Here is a 15976-nt window from a genome sequence, read left to right as displayed (position 1 = left end):
ACCTTTAAGTTTACAGTTTTAATCCTTTCTTTGAGTTCATGCGCAAGTAAAATACTTAGAACTTCTTACACCATTTTTTTTTCCAGAACTTCTTAGATCATTATCAGTACTAAAAGTAACCTTCCCATTTTATTGTTTTTTGGGATTTCTTTTTTTTTTATTCCTGCTCTTGGAAAGACCAAGTGGTAAATGGTACTGCTTCCTTTTTGCGACAGCACAAGCATTAGGTTGTTGTTCTCATTTCTAATCACTAAGCCCACTACACGTCAAACCTCTCACTGTGGAGGACCCAACTCCTGAAATGAGAGAATTCCATAGTCTATAAATACATGCTGCTCAAACACTTAGAACAACAGCAGTCTCTCTCCCTCTCTCTATCTCTCATCCTTATGGACTCGAAGGGTTATTTCAACTTGTGGGAAGTTGAGCTTCCTGCTTGCCTTCTTACTTCAGTAGCTCTCCTCCTTGGCTTCTTAGTTTACTTCTATATGCCCTATTGGAAGGTGAGGAGAGTACCTGGACCTCCTACCTCATTTCTTGTAGGGCACTTACCTTTGCTAGCCAAGTATGGGCCAGATGTTTTTCGAGTCCTTGCAAAAGATTATGGATCAATATTCAGGTATGTGTGAAGAATAATAACCATGTTTGGACCTAAAAATTATTACACTAATTATTGATGCTAATGTTCAATCATATATTTTTCAACCCATATTGCTGGGTATAGTCATAAATAACAAATAAAATAACAGGAAAAGCAACAATAATGAGAATACTTGGCTAGTAAAGTTGCTCTGCCACTCATCTGAAAGTAAGTGAAAGGTTGAAGAGGACACATACAAAGCTCACACTATTATCCCACATACATTAGCAGAAAAGTTATTGAGATTAACACGTTAGAGTTAGACCCATAAGACCAAAATTAACATAGATCATTACATCAAAATCTAGCAAGGTTTGTGTTAATATTCGAGTACTGAGTTAAATTCCAATATGTGTATCAAGGCTATGTCCACTGATTTAGATTAATGTGCAGGTTTCATATGGGAAGACAACCATTAATTATGGTAGCAGATGCAGAGCTATGCAAAGAAGTAGGCATAAAGAAGTTTAAGGATTTAAGGAATAGGAGCAGCCCTCCACCAACAGTTGGATCTCCTCTCCACCAGGAGGCACTCTTTCTCACAAGGCAAGCTTTGCAATATTACTGGTTACTTGACTCTAGATTAATTAATTCAGCCTCTACTTGCTCACCTGCAGCCATCTATTCAGAGATATCTCATTATAATCCTGTTCATTGTCCAAGTTGTCCAAACAAAATGAGTAATAGTAATTCAGAATCAGAATCAATGAAATGGTACCCGTTGTAACATTTAGCATAGTAATAGGAAGTTTGCACTAGTTTCTTACCACTGCTTTTGTTGTAGTTTTAACTGAAATTAGCTTTGCATTCAGAGATTCAAGATGGTCGTCTATGAGAAACACCATCATCCCCCTCTACCAGCCTGCGCGGCTCGCAGCCCTCATCCCTACCATGCAATCCTACATCCGATCTCTCCATCACAACATATCTGCTGCTCAAGAACAAGAATATGTTCCCTTCTGCCAGTTTTCCTTGAGGATGGCTATTGATATCATCGGAAAGACTGCTTTCGGTATTGAATTTGGCCTCTCCGACCAAATCACTAACCAAATGAATCATGACTGCAATGAAGATAGTTACAACGTCGACGACAAGGAGATCTCCGACTTCCTCAAGGAGTATGAGCTATCGTTGAGGTATCTTAGAATGGACTTATCTAGCTCCTTGTCTACAATCTTAGGCCTTGTAGCTCCATGCCTCCAAAAGCCATGCAAACAACTTCTCAAACGGATCCCATGGACTACTGACTACAAGATGCAACAGACCGAGCGAAAGCTATCCCAGAGAATCGATTCACTGATCGCAAAGAGATCGCAAGATAGAAATCAAGAATCAATTGACTTTCTTTCAGCGTTGCTGAATGCTAGGGAGTCTGGACTTGCCAAGGACCTCTTTTCTCATAACTACATCAGGGCTCTCACTCATGAACACCTTCTTGCTGGAACCAAGACTAGTGCGTTCACGATTGCGTCGACTGTGTATCTCATCTCCAAACATCCAGATGTTGAGAAGAAATTGATCCAAGAGATCGATGACTTTGGCCCACACGACAAAATTCCTACTGCTGATGAACTACAGAGCAAGTTCCCCTACCTTGATCAGGTAAAGTTAGACTTACATAATGTGCATATAAAGTGACGCAGCAAAAGAATCTGCACCTCGCCTTAATGTGTTTGGTGCAGGTAATCAAAGAGGCAATGAGGTTCTACACCGTCTCTCCCTTGGTCGCAAGAGAGACATCTCAGCAAGTTGAAATTGGAGGTTATGTCCTCCCAAAGGTGTGTAAAAAATGATATAGCCTTATCATCCTTAACTGTGATTACTACTTCCAGCTTCAAACCATCCCATAAGCAATTATTGAACTTTGTAATGAGCTCTTGATGCAGGGTACTTACGTTTGGCTTGCTCTTGGAGTTCTGGCCAAAGATCCAAACCAATTTCCAGAGCCTGATGTTTTTCGACCAGAGAGGTTTGATCCGACTTGCAATGAAGAGAAAAGGAGGCATCCATACGCACACATCCCGTTCGGCATTGGACCACGAGCATGCATTGGGCAGAGATTTGCCCTGCAAGAAATTAAGCTTACTATTATCCATCTCTATCGATATTATGTCTTCAAGCACTCTCCACATATGGAGTCACCTCTTGAGCTCGAGTATAATTTACTTCTTACATTCAAACATGGGGTCAAGCTCCAAGTAATCAAACGAAAGTGCTGAATTGATAGAATATGTCCAACCTTGGAGGCTTGACATGTCTCTTATCATGTACTGCTGTTGATGATAAGCATGGATTGTTAGTGTACGTTTATCTAAGAAAAGCATGGAACTGCTAGCGTAATTCATTGTTGTGTTTAATTTTTATTTTCCATACAAAGCCCAGGATAGATATCAAATGGACATGTACATGTCATTTCATCCTTCTATAAGAAAAATTATCGTTTGATACGATTCAATTGCATGACATGATTTAATCATCGTATCTAAGGCAAAAGAAAAAAAAAAGATCTGTAAGCTTTACCAAAATGACTATTATTTGACCCTAACGTACACTTCATTGAATCACTCCACTCTGTTAAGATTGAGCTTCATTTTCATCAACACATATGTAAATAAAAAGATTGACTTTCATGGTTTAATTGAGGCCCAAACGTACTCGAGTTACGTTTAATAAATGATCGAGTTAAAATATGCACAGATATGTCAGAATTGCTGGCAGCAGTCCAGTACAGTTCCTGATAAGAAAAATATAGCAGTACCTGAGAGATACTGAAAAATGAAATAATTGATTTCAGATTGGGATGGGCAATATTTATAGCTTTTTTTTTTAATCAGCCAAGCTGACTAAGATACAGATGCATAAATTTTTCTATAAATGCGAAAGTAGAAAGCCATAAATTTGAGAAAGTTGTTCTTCCTGAATCACTGCCTTTACAGGTAACAACTTAAAGAACTAAGTTGAGACCCAATAAGCAATGTCAGAAACCAGAAGATATACATTTATTTCCGCACTCAAAAGGTTGAGTGCCTCTGAGATGCCAATAATCACCTCACAGTTTTCATTTACAAGAATCACCTCAAGAAACTGAGAAGTCTGAACCTCTACATGAAGATTCTGAGATAAGTTGAATTAGTCAACCATAAAGTGGTTGATCACTTAATCCATCTTGCTCAAATTGATTATATGAATTAGTTTGATCAGTCAGCATATACGGCCCCCATTTGATCTCCACTAGGCCCTTACGGTGTAGAACTACATGAGGTGTTGAGTAATGAATCCTGTAAATGCTGCATGAATAAAGAATGAAACAAACCTTAAGTGCCCTTCGAATCTTAACTGAAATTTTATATGTTCTCACTCCTCCAAAACATGCAAATTGTCAAGCAAAGCTGCATCAAGTGAGAAGTTTTTCATCTCAAACCATAAACATTTTTTCTTTCTAAAACCATGTCCGCCGATATAACCATACTAAGTTAAAAGAGTACATACTTTGCAAGCACCACATTACTTATAGATGAAAGTCATGAAACCATAAACTAATCGTACATGACAACAAGATGTTGAACAAGAAAACCACATAATAGCAAGTCAGGAGATGCTTTTACCAATAAAAGAAAATGTCAGGAAATCTAAAATCTCTGGGAACCTGAACTGTCATACTGAATACAGAAGTAGATCACTCATCATAATCGTTCCCGTGCTTCTCAGCAGTCCCCAATCATATTGCAATGCTGTGTTTACCGGTTTGCATGAGATATCAAGAATTCAACACTCTTCAGATCAATAAGAAGGTTTTCCTATGAAAATTTACCTCCCCTGGTAACGGTCTCTGTACCATCATTCTCTGAACACTGCAAGATTTCTGCTTTGCCTTTATTGATTCAGTCAAAATCATATAGTTAGGACTACTTTTATTACTGTCTTTGGTTCTTTCTGATTCTACTACAGCAGTACCAGATATTGGTGTGGATGTGAAGAAAGAAGATGATGCATAACTCTCATCAAGAGGCAGTTCAGTTGAAGATGAAGCATGATGAGCTTTGCAGGAATTATTATTGAGCATAACTGGAGCTTTGGCTGAAATCCTAGTAGTAATATTGTTCTTTCTGATTTTCACCAGATCATCTTCCAAATACTTTGCACGGAATATTTTAGAGTCCTCGTTGCTTTTAGAAGATTGAAACTTAGCGGAGTCAACCCGGGCATGTTTTTCCATCAACCTGTTCTCCCAAGGTCTCGTTGTCATCCAGCGTTCCAGCCAGCTCCAGTTCCCATTGTTCTTATTGGAATGATGATGTTTAATAGATGTTATAGCATGATTTGATCTTCCATTACATAATAATTTAGACTGCTGAAAGAAGGAAAGACATGGATATCAGATTAGGAATTATGAGTATGAAAAGCTTTACATGTTCAATAAAAAGGTTCTGCTTGCCTGCTGTGAAAGAGTGTAAGCAATAGCCCTCTCTCTCTTAATAGCTCCCTCCTTTCTCATCTGTAACTTGGCTCTGACTTCCTCTAATGTGCTTTGGCTGTCACACCACCCTTCCTGAAAAGCACAAGATCCCAAGATAGTAATCTTTTTGACAAAAAAGAAGTAACAAAAAAACGATCATAAGTTAGATTGTCAGATGATAAATTAAGAAGTAAACATATTTCACAATTCAACATGAAGGAAGCTCTAAGAAATTAAAAGGACCTGAATAGGCCATACTGTCAGATCAGTTTTCCACGAAAATGTTGTGATATTTTTGTGGACTGAGCAATAACCATCCAAACTTGTCATGATAATGCATATTTCAAAGAATCACTTCCCCGACAATGTACAGAAGTCACAATGCCATGGTCTAAACTTTGATGATGTTGGACATACAAGCATGGTCATGAGCAGCAGGCATCCATTTTTGCCATGATAATGTAAGATACAAAACATAAGCCATCTACTTTCAGTTCAATGTGTCCATAAGCAAATCATACCTCTGCCTCTTTTAGTAGATCACTTTTAGTTCTATGGGCTTCAAGCATCTTCTGCACAGCCTGTCCCTCAGTAGACATTCTAACACGCCGTGCTCGAATTCGCGCCTGGACTCGAACTAGGGCCTGCATGCACCGTAAGGTCGCTGCTGCCTGCTTTCGCACTTGTCGACCTCGCACTATAGCCTGAAGCCGAACTAATCCTTTCAAGGCCGCCAATGCTCTTCTAGCCTGCAGGTAAGATAGACCATGTTCAAATATAAACTTAAGAGACCAAAGAATCATTTCCTCAAACACGTCGAGACCAAAGATAAGAGGAATCAAGAATTCTTGAAAAAATTTATTTTAAATACCAAGAAGCCACGGAAGGCGGTCTGTATGCGCATGGCGGCCCACTCCTGCTTCACCACCATGAAATCCTTTGTGGGAGCTCGAACCACCGCAGCCACTGCCGCCCTGAATGCATCAGCTAAAGGCGAGACTTTTGACTCCTCCACGTCCTCCGACTTATTGCTGGCCCCTCTCGATCCTCTCCACAGCTTCTTCCACTTCCGGCTCTTAACATTACAGCCATGACCACCACCATTCTTTTCCTTCAAGAACAAAGACTACACATTTCAGCAAAACAAATTACTTAATTAAAAAAAAAACAAAAGAACATGGTGGAAAAAAGAAAACTCGATTGGTTTGCTTACATCGTCATCCTTTTCGTCTTTCTTGAGGCCAAGAAGGGATTTTATCCAATTTTCCGAACTAACCATCTCTTGAAACCCCCTGTTTCAATCGAAAAATCCAACCTTGCCAGTGTTTTAGAATCTGAGAGAGGTAACGGTACACTATTCTGGTGAGAGAGTGAAAAAGAAAAAGATGTGGTATATGGCCATATAGGAGAGCGTTATCTATTTGGAATTTGAACTCGGGAAGAGAGGGAATAGTAGTTGGGCAAAGGGAAGCAGAGATGGGACAAAGGTTTCTGGTGGAGTCCTTGGATGCTTTTTTTACTTTTTCTTGGGGAGTGGAATGCAATTATGCCACTATCCGTTAATTTAACCGTTAATGAGTAACGCCGCGCCATTTCCTGTGCTTCCTTGCTGCTGCTCTCTCTCTCTCTCTCTCTCTGGACTTGGGAAAGAAAGCCATCTTTTTTAGAAAACCCCTTCAACTATGGGAAAAGGTGAAAATAACTTGCAAGTTGAAAGCTTAGTTTACTAATTTTGAAACTTTTGATCTTATAGAGATATATATATATAGACGACAACAAAAGATACCACGAGTAGGTGGAATTATGATCTAATCTTGCTTACTGTAGAGATAAGGACAAATTGTCTCTTGTCGTTGTTCCTTCTTTGTATTGTTTTGTAATGATGCTCCTTTGCATGATAAGCATTTGCTTGCTTGTCTGGATTCGCTGTTGCAATTTGCATTGATTACCGGAATTTTCTTCTGATCCAGTACAAAATTCTGAGGCGATGTACAAATTGCTGATTTGGCAAAATTCTATAGAGAACCAACCTCTCTATTTATTATTCTTAGTATATACGAGTCTCTAAACTAAGTATAGTTTAGAGACAACAAATTCGAACGTGATGCGCCTTAAACGAGAGAAATCGAACTCATAACCATTAACCCAGGAGCTATGGAAAATAATAATGTAAAAGTATTTATAAAATTAGACCCATAAAAAATATAAAAATAGATAGATTTAAGTGCCAAGCGTCCAGGTACACTGGTACAGAAATACTGCATACAGCATCATTAAACCCCTCCAGGTCGCTATTATGTTATGCCACGTTCCAGATGCAGTAATTTTGCGCCAGATGTACCAGGGAAAAGGAGCTGGCATCGCATCCGGATCCGTGACACGAAAAAGGTGAAAGAAAAACAAATCACAGATGCCCCACAAGAAATCAACGGCCCTGATATCGCCAGAACGCCAATTTGTGGGCCCCTGGTGCTCCGTTAAAGCTTGGGTTCACGTCGCACGGTCGCAGTGTCACAGAGCCCCACCCTCAACTACTTTGAGCTTTCGGAGACATGCTTACACGTGGAACCTTGTGGCTCGTGGACAACTGCGTCAGTCGCAAGAAAGTGAGAAAGCCTTGTTACAATTTCGAACAAACCCTCGTCTCATCATTCGTAGAGATTTTGAATATATATATATATATATATATATATATATTTAGTGTAATGAAATTTAATTTCAATTTAAACCTCTTTACAGTAAATGTGCTGAATAATAAAAATTATAACTCGACCCCATTGGGAGCTTGTGATTGGATATGTTAGCTTTACATTGTCCAATCTATTGTCTATGAACTCAATAGAACGAAGGTATAGTTACATTTAAACCCTCAAATCGGTTGTTTATTTTTCACAGAACACTTTTTTTTTATCAGTTATCCATTTTATTTTTTATTAAAAAGTACTAGATAATTGTCACGTTGAGTCCTAAAGACTATTTTACCCTCGTTTTTTAGAAAATAATAATAGTGAAATAGTCCTTTTCAGTTTTCCGTTAAAAATGTCAAGAGAAAGAGATATTAGCTAGATAAGAATGTTAGATCTATATAAAATTAATTAATAATAGAAGAGTCTAGCTATAATTAACTCTAAAAATGATTGGAGTCAAGGCTGTACTGCTCTCACCGAAACTCTTCTTATGTTAAAATATAGAGATTTTTATATGGTTACTATTGAAAACTTTCATAATATTATAATTACTATTATATTCTTCAAAATATCATAATGGCCAATGATATCATTACAATCTTTCAAAAATATCATTATGTTAGATTAATCTAACTAATCATGAGCAGAAATCTAAAAAAAATACTATTTTGCCGTTGCATTAATTATTAAAAATATTTTAAAAGCTATCTAACATTACTAATTATATGGTACAACAAAATATATCTAATTTTATGAGATAAAAATTATTGATAAATATCTTACACTAAAGAAAAATATAGAGGTATCATAGTCATTTATAGTGTGGTTATTTTAATAATAATTTTTTAGAAATATTATGTTAAAAATTAATCATAATTCTAAAAGAGTTAGAAGAATTTAGTATTAATTATAATATTTTAAAGAATGTAGTGGCAATTATGATATTTTAAAGGGTTTCAGCGGCAAATATGTATAAAGCTCTTAAAGCTTAATCTATTGGGCGAGTTAACGTTTTACAACCTTCGTATGTCCCTCGCTTCCAATAAATTCCAACTCCCACCACAGGAAATATCCTAGCATGTGAGTCCAATAATCTTGGGAGGAGAAGGCAATGGAGGACATCACTGTGGAGGAGATGACGGCAGCGGCGAGGGTGAGGGCGAGGGCAAGGGCGACGGCCCGGGCTCCGCAACCGATGCCGGTGCTATACGACGGCGGCCCGCCGCCGTTCCTAACGAAGACATTCGACATGGTGGAAGATCCCGAGACCGACGCCTTGGTGTCGTGGAGCAGAGCAAGCAATAGCTTTATAGTGTGGGATTGCTGCATGTTCGCAGCCATTCTCCTCCCAAGATACTTCAAACATAACAACTTCTCCAGCTTCATTCGCCAGCTTCACACTTATGTAAGTATATTATATATCTATTACTTTTCTTTTTCATCCTTTAGGACAATTAGTGTATATATTATACTTTCAGGACAGTATATAAATTAATTTTATGTTAGAACGAAAATAGTTTCAGTATATCTTTAGCCTATGTTGGTATTCGTAAATATTTATCTCAAGGTGAAAAAGATTTTAGAAGAGTTTTGTATCTTTCTCGCCTTTGGGATGGCTATGAATATGAAATAGATACAAATATAATTAAGTAGCTACGTATGTGCGTAAATAAGAAACTTGAGAAGGGAATATGCACAAAATAAGAAAAAAACACTGCTATTATACTTCATACTGGGTTAGTTGCAGTCAGAGTTCCGGTGGGACATTACCTCAAACATGTGGTTGGCGATCGCAGGGCTTCCGAAAAGTTAATCCGAACCGATGGGAATTTGCGAACAAGGACTTCATAGGGGGCCAAAAGCACCTGCTCAAGAACATCAAGAGGCAGCGGAATGAAACCCAAGTAGAGAAACTAAAAAGAGACCGCGAATCCCTACTGCTCGAGGTCGTTAAGCTCCGCCAACAGCAGCAGAGCTCCAAGTTGCAGCTCCTCGAACTGGAACAAAGGATGCAGAGCACGGAGAGGTGGCAGAGACAAGCCATTGCTTTCTTGGGTCGCTCTCTACAAAACCCAGCGTTTGTAGAGCAACTCAAGGTACAAGTGGAGGAAGGAGGTAAGAAGAGAGGATTGCCAGTGAACCCAAATGAAGAAAATTTCCAAGCTTTCCATGAGGTTGGTAGTTCTAGTAACGTGGAGTGGTGTATTAACGAGGAATTTGGCGCAGCAGAGAGAAGAGAGGAGTGTGAGATCGAAGTGGCCGTGGTGGAATTTGATGCAGGGGACTAAATGTATTTCTAGAGGGGTAAAATGCAAAATGCACAAGATTTGGCTTATAAAGTAAAAGGAACCATCCTAAAATTGCAAAACTGCATTGCTTAGACCTGTTAATCTCCTTATTTGCGTATTACTTGTATTATTTGTATTACTTTTGGCTAACCACCAGTTGACAAGCTGAACAACTTAGAGATAAAGATGAAGAATCCTTATTATTCTTACCAACAAGTACATTTATATAATACTAAAAAAATAACAAGGGAATGAAAGGATATAGATGCACATTTGAGAAAAGGTATATACACGTAAATAGAGTTTTATATTAGCTATATCTACAAGATAACTCAACAGGAAAGGGAAGAAACATCTCTTGCTTACTTATGCATACATCTATATTAACAAGCATATCTGGTCAAGTATAGAAGCTCGAGAATTAAAAGGCAAAATTTATGCAGGAGGTGTCAAAATATCATCTCTTTGCTCGAACCACCCTTCCAGATGTTGATGATGATGATGGAGGAGACGTTGCGGACGTACGTTCCTCTTTGTCTTCACTGCAAGCTTTTCGTAGAACAGCTTGCAGTTCATAGTACCTCCTTTTCTTCTCTTCTGTCGTATCTTTACCGAGACAAGTGAGCTCGGCGTCGTCATCCATAAGCTTGTTAAGAGCTGCTGAGGCACGAGGAAAGAACCGCTTCCCGAGTTCCACTGATACATGCAATTTCGACATGTTATCACATCGAATTATACCAAATCACCATGCAGACCTTATCAACTATATGAATTTAGGAGTCATAGGAATAACAAACTACCATCTTTTCATTTACAATAATTTGCCATCTAGTCCATCTTAGTTAAGTTGTGGATGTGAGAACAATGGCCATCAAGAATTTATCATCTTATTAATAAAGTAAGACTGCCAGACATTTAAAGTTGTTTTAGAAGTATTAATCTAATTACTGGGTGGACTACTAAAAAAATTTGAGGCCCTGCAAGAGATAAAGAAATGCCAAAAATCTGATAAGAGATATAGATATTTATGTTATGCTAAATAACAATAGAGTGTAAAGCTACTTTTACGGGATGTGAGGAGACCATAAACTCCAATTCATATAAGATTTAACCTATGACATGCAAGTTCACTGATGTCATACCAAGGCAGGTGCTACCTATGATATTGCTAAAGCAAAACTATATAAACCTGCCGCATGTAACATCCGCCATGCAGCTGCAATCAGGGATGTGCTGTATCCATTTGCTAGGATTGTTCACCAAACAGGTAAGAAGGTATATCAGTTGTCATCAAAAAGTCGAAACAGGATTTTTAATCTTAGCTATGCAAAATAATTGCAAATATTAATACTCATGGAACATCAAGATTAGAATAACAAGCAAAATGAGTTACCTGTTTTAGAAAGTGCTCTTATTCGAGCTAGGTGTTCTTCTCTGACCTTGAACGGTGTTTCGTTCAGATCAACAGTTGTCCTCTGGTTTCCCGGGAGATGGTTAGAACCACGATTCGAAGTGAACTCAGAGGTGCCATCTACTTGTGCAATGTCCATGGCAACTCTTGCCTCCTCAGGAAACATCATTCTTGCCAATGCAACTGCAAAGAAAATAGTTATAGTGCAAATTAATTGCAGAACTTTCATGACGCTTACGGGAATTATAAAAAAGTAAGTATGAATATTAGGTTGGTTCAGAGAAGAAATAACGGGAATCAAAATAAAGTACTACATGCAGAATCTAATCATATAGAGAACCATGATAAAAGCACCACATATAGTATTAATATCAAAAATCCCGAGTAAGGAGAAAGTAAAATTATTGAGGTGAAAATAGCTAAAAGCTTCCGATAACACAGTTATGTATGATGCGAACTAGATCAAATCGGATTAAGCCTATTATCTTTTAATTGATTCATATTTATGTAAGCCCTTAAGACAAGTCTAGTTAAGTCATGTAAATCACTAAGGCAAGTTTAATTAAGTTATATAAGCCACTAAGATAAATTTAATTAAATCATGTAAGCCTTTAAAGTAAGTCCTAGTTCGAGTCATATAAATTTTTAGAGCTAAGTCCGAGTAGGACTCGTTGTACCCGACCCCTATATAAGCTTCTTAGTTTAATAATCCAAATATTAAAGCACTGAAAAATTATTTTAGTCTTGAGTTTATCTTAGAAGTAAGAGTAAAATAATCTAAGAGTAGAAGTAAGTTAATCATAGCTGTTTATTTTTCTAGGAGTAAATCTAAGTTAGAAACACTAATTCTACCTCCAACTCATAACCTCCAATAGTCACCCTACTATATGACTGTCCACCACCACCCTTAACTGTCCGCCACCCTCCGACAACCACCGCAATATCGGATATTTACCATTCTGCCCTATTCTGACATTGCTCCACTATTTTAATTATATTTTTTCATCCAAACATTCAATTGACGTGAAACTAAAGTCATTAGAACCCTATCTCGTGAGACTATCACTACCTAAATTTTTATAATTTTATTACATTTGGATCAGTCCAGATTTGGTCCGTAACAATACATCTAACATCGTCGTACTTACAATTGCAAAGCAGTCCATCAAAAAGTTTAATTAGTTATATGATAGATTAAGCACCATGAGATACTAAGTTTGCTGCTATTATAAGAATTTGAACAGAAAGATAATTAAAGGAATGAGATGAATCACCTCGATTTTCAAGATACAATAATTTTTCACGCAATTCATCACCAGCCATTGCAAGAGAAACCGAAGCTTCTCCTACTTGTGGATCTTTTCTTTCAGCTTGTTCCAATATCTCAATGCACAACCGACCTTTTGGAGAAGCTTGTCCTTGTTCAATGGTTTTGTTGTAGTCTTCGTGGTTGGTGAGTCTCTTTGATATCTGAAGTGGCTTTCTTCCATCTGATGTAAGATCAGATGGTCTAGCTCCCTTTGTTAGAAGAGAGACCATGATTTTAGGTTCCTTACGCATTGCAGCTATGTGAAGCACTGTATAACCCCTGAGATTTCTGTGATTAACATCTACAAGTCCAAGATCCAGAATTTCCGTGGTGATTTTGGGATCACAATATGCCACTGCATAGTGCAGCGCACATGCATCATCTAAAGTTGTATGTCCTTCCTTCAAAAGCATTCTCACTAATTCAATATCATCTGATTCAAGAGCCCTATGTATTCTCCTTGCATGTTTATCAGGAAAATTTCTGTTTTGAGGCGTCAGTAATCCAAGACTTAAACGTAAATCCATGATTTGCTTGACGGTTTCTGGGCACAATGCCTTCTCAAGAGTAATTATGTCAACATCTGACCTGACTACAATATCAATGCACTTGTCAACCAATCTGGAGCAGTATTTGCTGCACAATTTTGCAACAGATAGAATGACCACAATGTCATCTGCAGCCACCTTGTCAAGGACATCAAGAAGCCGCCTCTGCAGCAAAACATATAATAGGTTACTTGGTTAATGAAAATAATTAGCCAATAATAACAGTTTTGAAGAACCTAGTTATCCCATTGAAGTACACTCTGCTAACTCTAGATGCTGACTACTAAAAATAAAAATAAAAAAATAAAAAAAAGGAAAAAGGAAAAACACACCAGTTTGATAAAGGTTTAAGACTACCATGAAAATCATCACAAATTTCCCTTTCAAAGGAAGAAAGGAACAAGACCTTTATTAGAACAAAAGAGCCAAATAAACCATACAGGGCAAAATGCAAAACAAAACAAGAAGGCCACAGTTATTTGCGGAACTGTCAGCATATGGAAAACAGACAAAAGAAAACAAGGAGATTTTTTGTCAGAAAAGAGAAAAATGGTTCACCTATTCTAAACATAGTAAGGAGATGAGAATGCTTATGGAAAAAAAAAGAGGATTCAATGAGATTAGAAAGGAAACCTTAACTTCTTTTTGGAGTTAAAAGCAAGTAAATCAGGAGAAAGAGAGGAAAACAAAGGGAGTATAAGGAACCAGGATATGCTCCAGTATCTTAGAATTTTAGGAGCGATTTAAAACAATCCTTAATCCATCGTAAGCATAGTACGCAAGTAACTTAGCTTAAAGATAAGAGGTTGGAAAATTGCCTATCCAATCAATTGAAGCCAAATAAGAATCTCAATTTGAACACTAACAATTACTCGAATCCACCCAAACCAACAGCCCAATAAGCAAGACAAACAAAAGAGAGAACTTAAAGAATGATCCAATTGTTCCACCCTATCGTCTGGAAGAAATTCACATACCAAATCTACTGAAACCCAATCAAAATCTCATATTGACCCCTATCCATCACTGAAAACATCTCAAATCAGCAACCCAAGCAGCGAAACGACAAAACGATCAAATTCAGCGAAAATTTCAACTCTTTCATCGTCTCACCTGGAAAAGATTCGCAAGCTCAAATATCTGAAAGGTGAAGGAGACATAGAGCATCTGCACCATGAAATCAACCACCGGCCTACATCCAACATGCGAGCACTCCTCATCAACACAGACGCACAACCCCTTGGGAAGCGCCGCCGCTTGGCCAGTGTATATATACTGGAGCACGGCCACGAGCGCCTCGTAGCTCACGTCCAATTCCTTGACCAAATCCCCAATCTTCACCTTCTCCTTCTCAGGCAAATTCGCAAACACCTCGCGGAAGAAGGGGCTCCGTGCTGAGAGCACGCATCGGTGGACTCTCAGCTCGGACGAGCCCACGGCGATGCGGGCGTCCGTATAAGAGCCAGATTCGGGGGATAAGAAGAGGGAGCCTAGGTTCTCGGAGAGGCGGCGGAGCGCCGCCACGTCTGCGGAGGAGTCCCCACCGAAGCAGGCCGTGCTGCCGTTTTCGGAGTCCGAGAAGGCGGTGGTGATTTGGCTGAGTTCCTCCATGTGTGGAGGAGGAATTAGAAAGTGAAAGCAACAACGACCGGAAGCGAAGAGCCGATGAAGAAAAGGGAAGTGGAAAAGGGAAGTGAGGAGGAAGTGACAAGGAAAAAGAAGTGGAGCTTCTCGAGAGGAAGAGGCGTCGTCGGTCTCCCTTCTATCAAAATCCCTTGAGAAGCTTCCGTTGTTCCTGCGCCACGATTTACTTTCTCTCAGGTCAACTGCTTTGGATGTTTGCTAAATGCTAATGCTAATGCTAATGCTGCCCGTCACAACGAATTATCCACTTGGGAAAAGGATGTAGCCTTTCGAAATTGGAATGGGACACGTCGGTTCACCGGACAAGTATCACAATTCACAACTTGTTCTGAAATGTGTTGGATTTTGGGATATAATTTGTTCATTTCTTTTTTAGCTCTTTTTTATATATATATATATATAAGTAAATTTATTAAATAAAGGTAAAAAGTCTAAAAAATTTACAATCCGCTTCTACGCTTGTACAAGATGTCGCTCGCATCTTACACAGAATTGAGGTGAACTCAAAGTAATCCGAGCCCCTCCACAAAAAATTAGTCCCTCGTATGGTTGGTAATTCAATCGGCTGCCGAGTTAGTTTCTCTAAAGTTGTGTTTGATAATTAAATTGTCAAAGCCCGAAAATAATATTCGGATAGCAATAATCCAAGTTCCGTAAAGTTCAAGAGTTCTCTTTAGGCTCTTTTACGGATAAAAAGAGTGTGCATTGTATATATAAATTATGTGTATTTTATTATAATAAAAATATGTATTGATCTATAAAAAATATATATACTTAATTTTATATATTACATCAAAAAAAATTAAGGGTGGTATTTTGGCCGGATCTATTAGAATGGGCCGGGTATAAAAATAAATAAATTATTTGACTAATAACCATGTTATCTGTATTATAATTAAGTTATGGTGCCATAATAAATAGGTGGCTGAGCATAAATTGAAATAATAACTCAGTTATGACGTGAATTTAATTATATTAAATTTAAACTCATTT

The 15976-nt window shown here is 38.1% G+C and overlaps 4 protein-coding genes and 1 long non-coding RNA gene across 8 annotated transcripts; 2 read left to right on the top strand and 3 right to left on the bottom strand.

Moving 5' to 3' along the window:
* Positions 1-345: 345 nt before the first annotated feature.
* Positions 346-2980, top strand: LOC140781183 (cytochrome P450 711A1-like). Its single transcript, XM_073127029.1, has 5 exons — positions 346-619; positions 1034-1186; positions 1453-2242; positions 2323-2418; positions 2527-2980. Exons 1-5 carry the CDS (start codon positions 390-392, stop codon positions 2857-2859), a joined length of 1602 nt encoding a protein of 533 aa, XP_072983130.1. The 5' UTR covers positions 346-389; the 3' UTR covers positions 2860-2980.
* A 1146-nt stretch (positions 2981-4126) lies between these two features.
* Positions 4127-6816, bottom strand: LOC140781184 (protein IQ-DOMAIN 6-like). Of its 4 annotated transcripts, none has more exons than XM_073127032.1 (5): positions 6310-6816; positions 5968-6207; positions 5618-5845; positions 5076-5189; positions 4127-4991 (listed from the first exon to the last, which is right to left on the bottom strand). In XM_073127032.1, the coding sequence occupies exons 1-5, from the start codon at positions 6373-6375 to the stop codon at positions 4416-4418; spliced, it is 1224 nt and encodes a 407-aa protein (XP_072983133.1). In that variant the 5' UTR covers positions 6376-6816; the 3' UTR covers positions 4127-4415. The 4 variants fall into 4 exon arrangements, with proteins under 4 accessions (XP_072983133.1, XP_072983131.1, XP_072983134.1 ...); XM_073127030.1 differs by having other exon boundaries at positions 5968-6222; positions 6310-6579; XM_073127033.1 differs by having other exon boundaries at positions 4127-4988; positions 6310-6579.
* Positions 6817-7299: 483 nt separating this feature from the next.
* Positions 7300-9688, bottom strand: LOC140781269 (uncharacterized). The gene is made up of 2 exons (XR_012107688.1): positions 9554-9688; positions 7300-7683 (listed from the first exon to the last, which is right to left on the bottom strand). It is a non-coding gene; the product is annotated as an uncharacterized lncRNA (long non-coding RNA).
* On the top strand, positions 8780-10151 carry LOC140781268 (heat stress transcription factor A-2b-like). The gene is made up of 2 exons (XM_073127191.1): positions 8780-9188; positions 9580-10151. The coding sequence occupies exons 1-2, from the start codon at positions 8895-8897 to the stop codon at positions 10069-10071; spliced, it is 786 nt and encodes a 261-aa protein (XP_072983292.1). The 5' UTR covers positions 8780-8894; the 3' UTR covers positions 10072-10151.
* A 192-nt stretch (positions 10152-10343) lies between these two features.
* On the bottom strand, positions 10344-15212 carry LOC140781267 (BTB/POZ domain and ankyrin repeat-containing protein NPR1-like). Its single transcript, XM_073127190.1, has 4 exons — positions 14453-15212; positions 12757-13504; positions 11465-11665; positions 10344-10767 (listed from the first exon to the last, which is right to left on the bottom strand). Exons 1-4 carry the CDS (start codon positions 14948-14950, stop codon positions 10529-10531), a joined length of 1686 nt encoding a protein of 561 aa, XP_072983291.1. The 5' UTR covers positions 14951-15212; the 3' UTR covers positions 10344-10528.
* Positions 15213-15976: the final 764 nt, after the last annotated feature.

This window comes from Typha latifolia, chromosome 2 (assembly GCF_019914945.1).
Source record: "Typha latifolia isolate L0001 chromosome 2, TyphaL0001v2, whole genome shotgun sequence".
Lineage (NCBI taxonomy): Eukaryota > Viridiplantae > Streptophyta > Magnoliopsida > Poales > Typhaceae > Typha > Typha latifolia.
The sequence above is the reverse complement of the archived record's forward strand: the minus strand, read 5'-3'. Positions and strand labels throughout refer to the sequence as shown.

Bases quoted from the DNA above. Each gene is read 5' to 3' on its own strand.
- LOC140781183 (XM_073127029.1), top strand. From the start codon at position 390: ATGGACTCGAAGGGTTATTTCAACTTGTGGGAAGTTGAGCTTCCTGCT. The intron at 1,187-1,452 runs GCAAGCTTTGCA...CTTTGCATTCAG, and splicing joins GAGGCACTCTTTCTCACAAG to AGATTCAAGATGGTCGTCTA. The intron at 2,419-2,526 runs GTGTGTAAAAAA...CTCTTGATGCAG, and splicing joins GAGGTTATGTCCTCCCAAAG to GGTACTTACGTTTGGCTTGC.
- LOC140781184 (XM_073127030.1), bottom strand. From the start codon at position 6,375: ATGGTTAGTTCGGAAAATTGGATAAAATCCCTTCTTGGCCTCAAGAAA. The intron at 5,846-5,967 runs GTATTTAAAATA...TCTTACCTGCAG, and splicing joins CCGCCTTCCGTGGCTTCTTG to GCTAGAAGAGCATTGGCGGC. The intron at 4,992-5,075 runs GCAAGCAGAACC...TCCTTCTTTCAG, and splicing joins CTTACACTCTTTCACAGCAG to CAGTCTAAATTATTATGTAA.
- LOC140781268 (XM_073127191.1), top strand. From the start codon at position 8,895: ATGGAGGACATCACTGTGGAGGAGATGACGGCAGCGGCGAGGGTGAGG. The intron at 9,189-9,579 runs GTAAGTATATTA...TGGCGATCGCAG, and splicing joins TTCGCCAGCTTCACACTTAT to GGCTTCCGAAAAGTTAATCC.
- LOC140781267 (XM_073127190.1), bottom strand. From the start codon at position 14,950: ATGGAGGAACTCAGCCAAATCACCACCGCCTTCTCGGACTCCGAAAAC. The intron at 11,666-12,756 runs GTGATTCATCTC...TTTTCTTTGCAG, and splicing joins ATTGTATCTTGAAAATCGAG to TTGCATTGGCAAGAATGATG. The intron at 10,768-11,464 runs GTAACTCATTTT...TGCATGTATCAG, and splicing joins AAGAGCACTTTCTAAAACAG to TGGAACTCGGGAAGCGGTTC.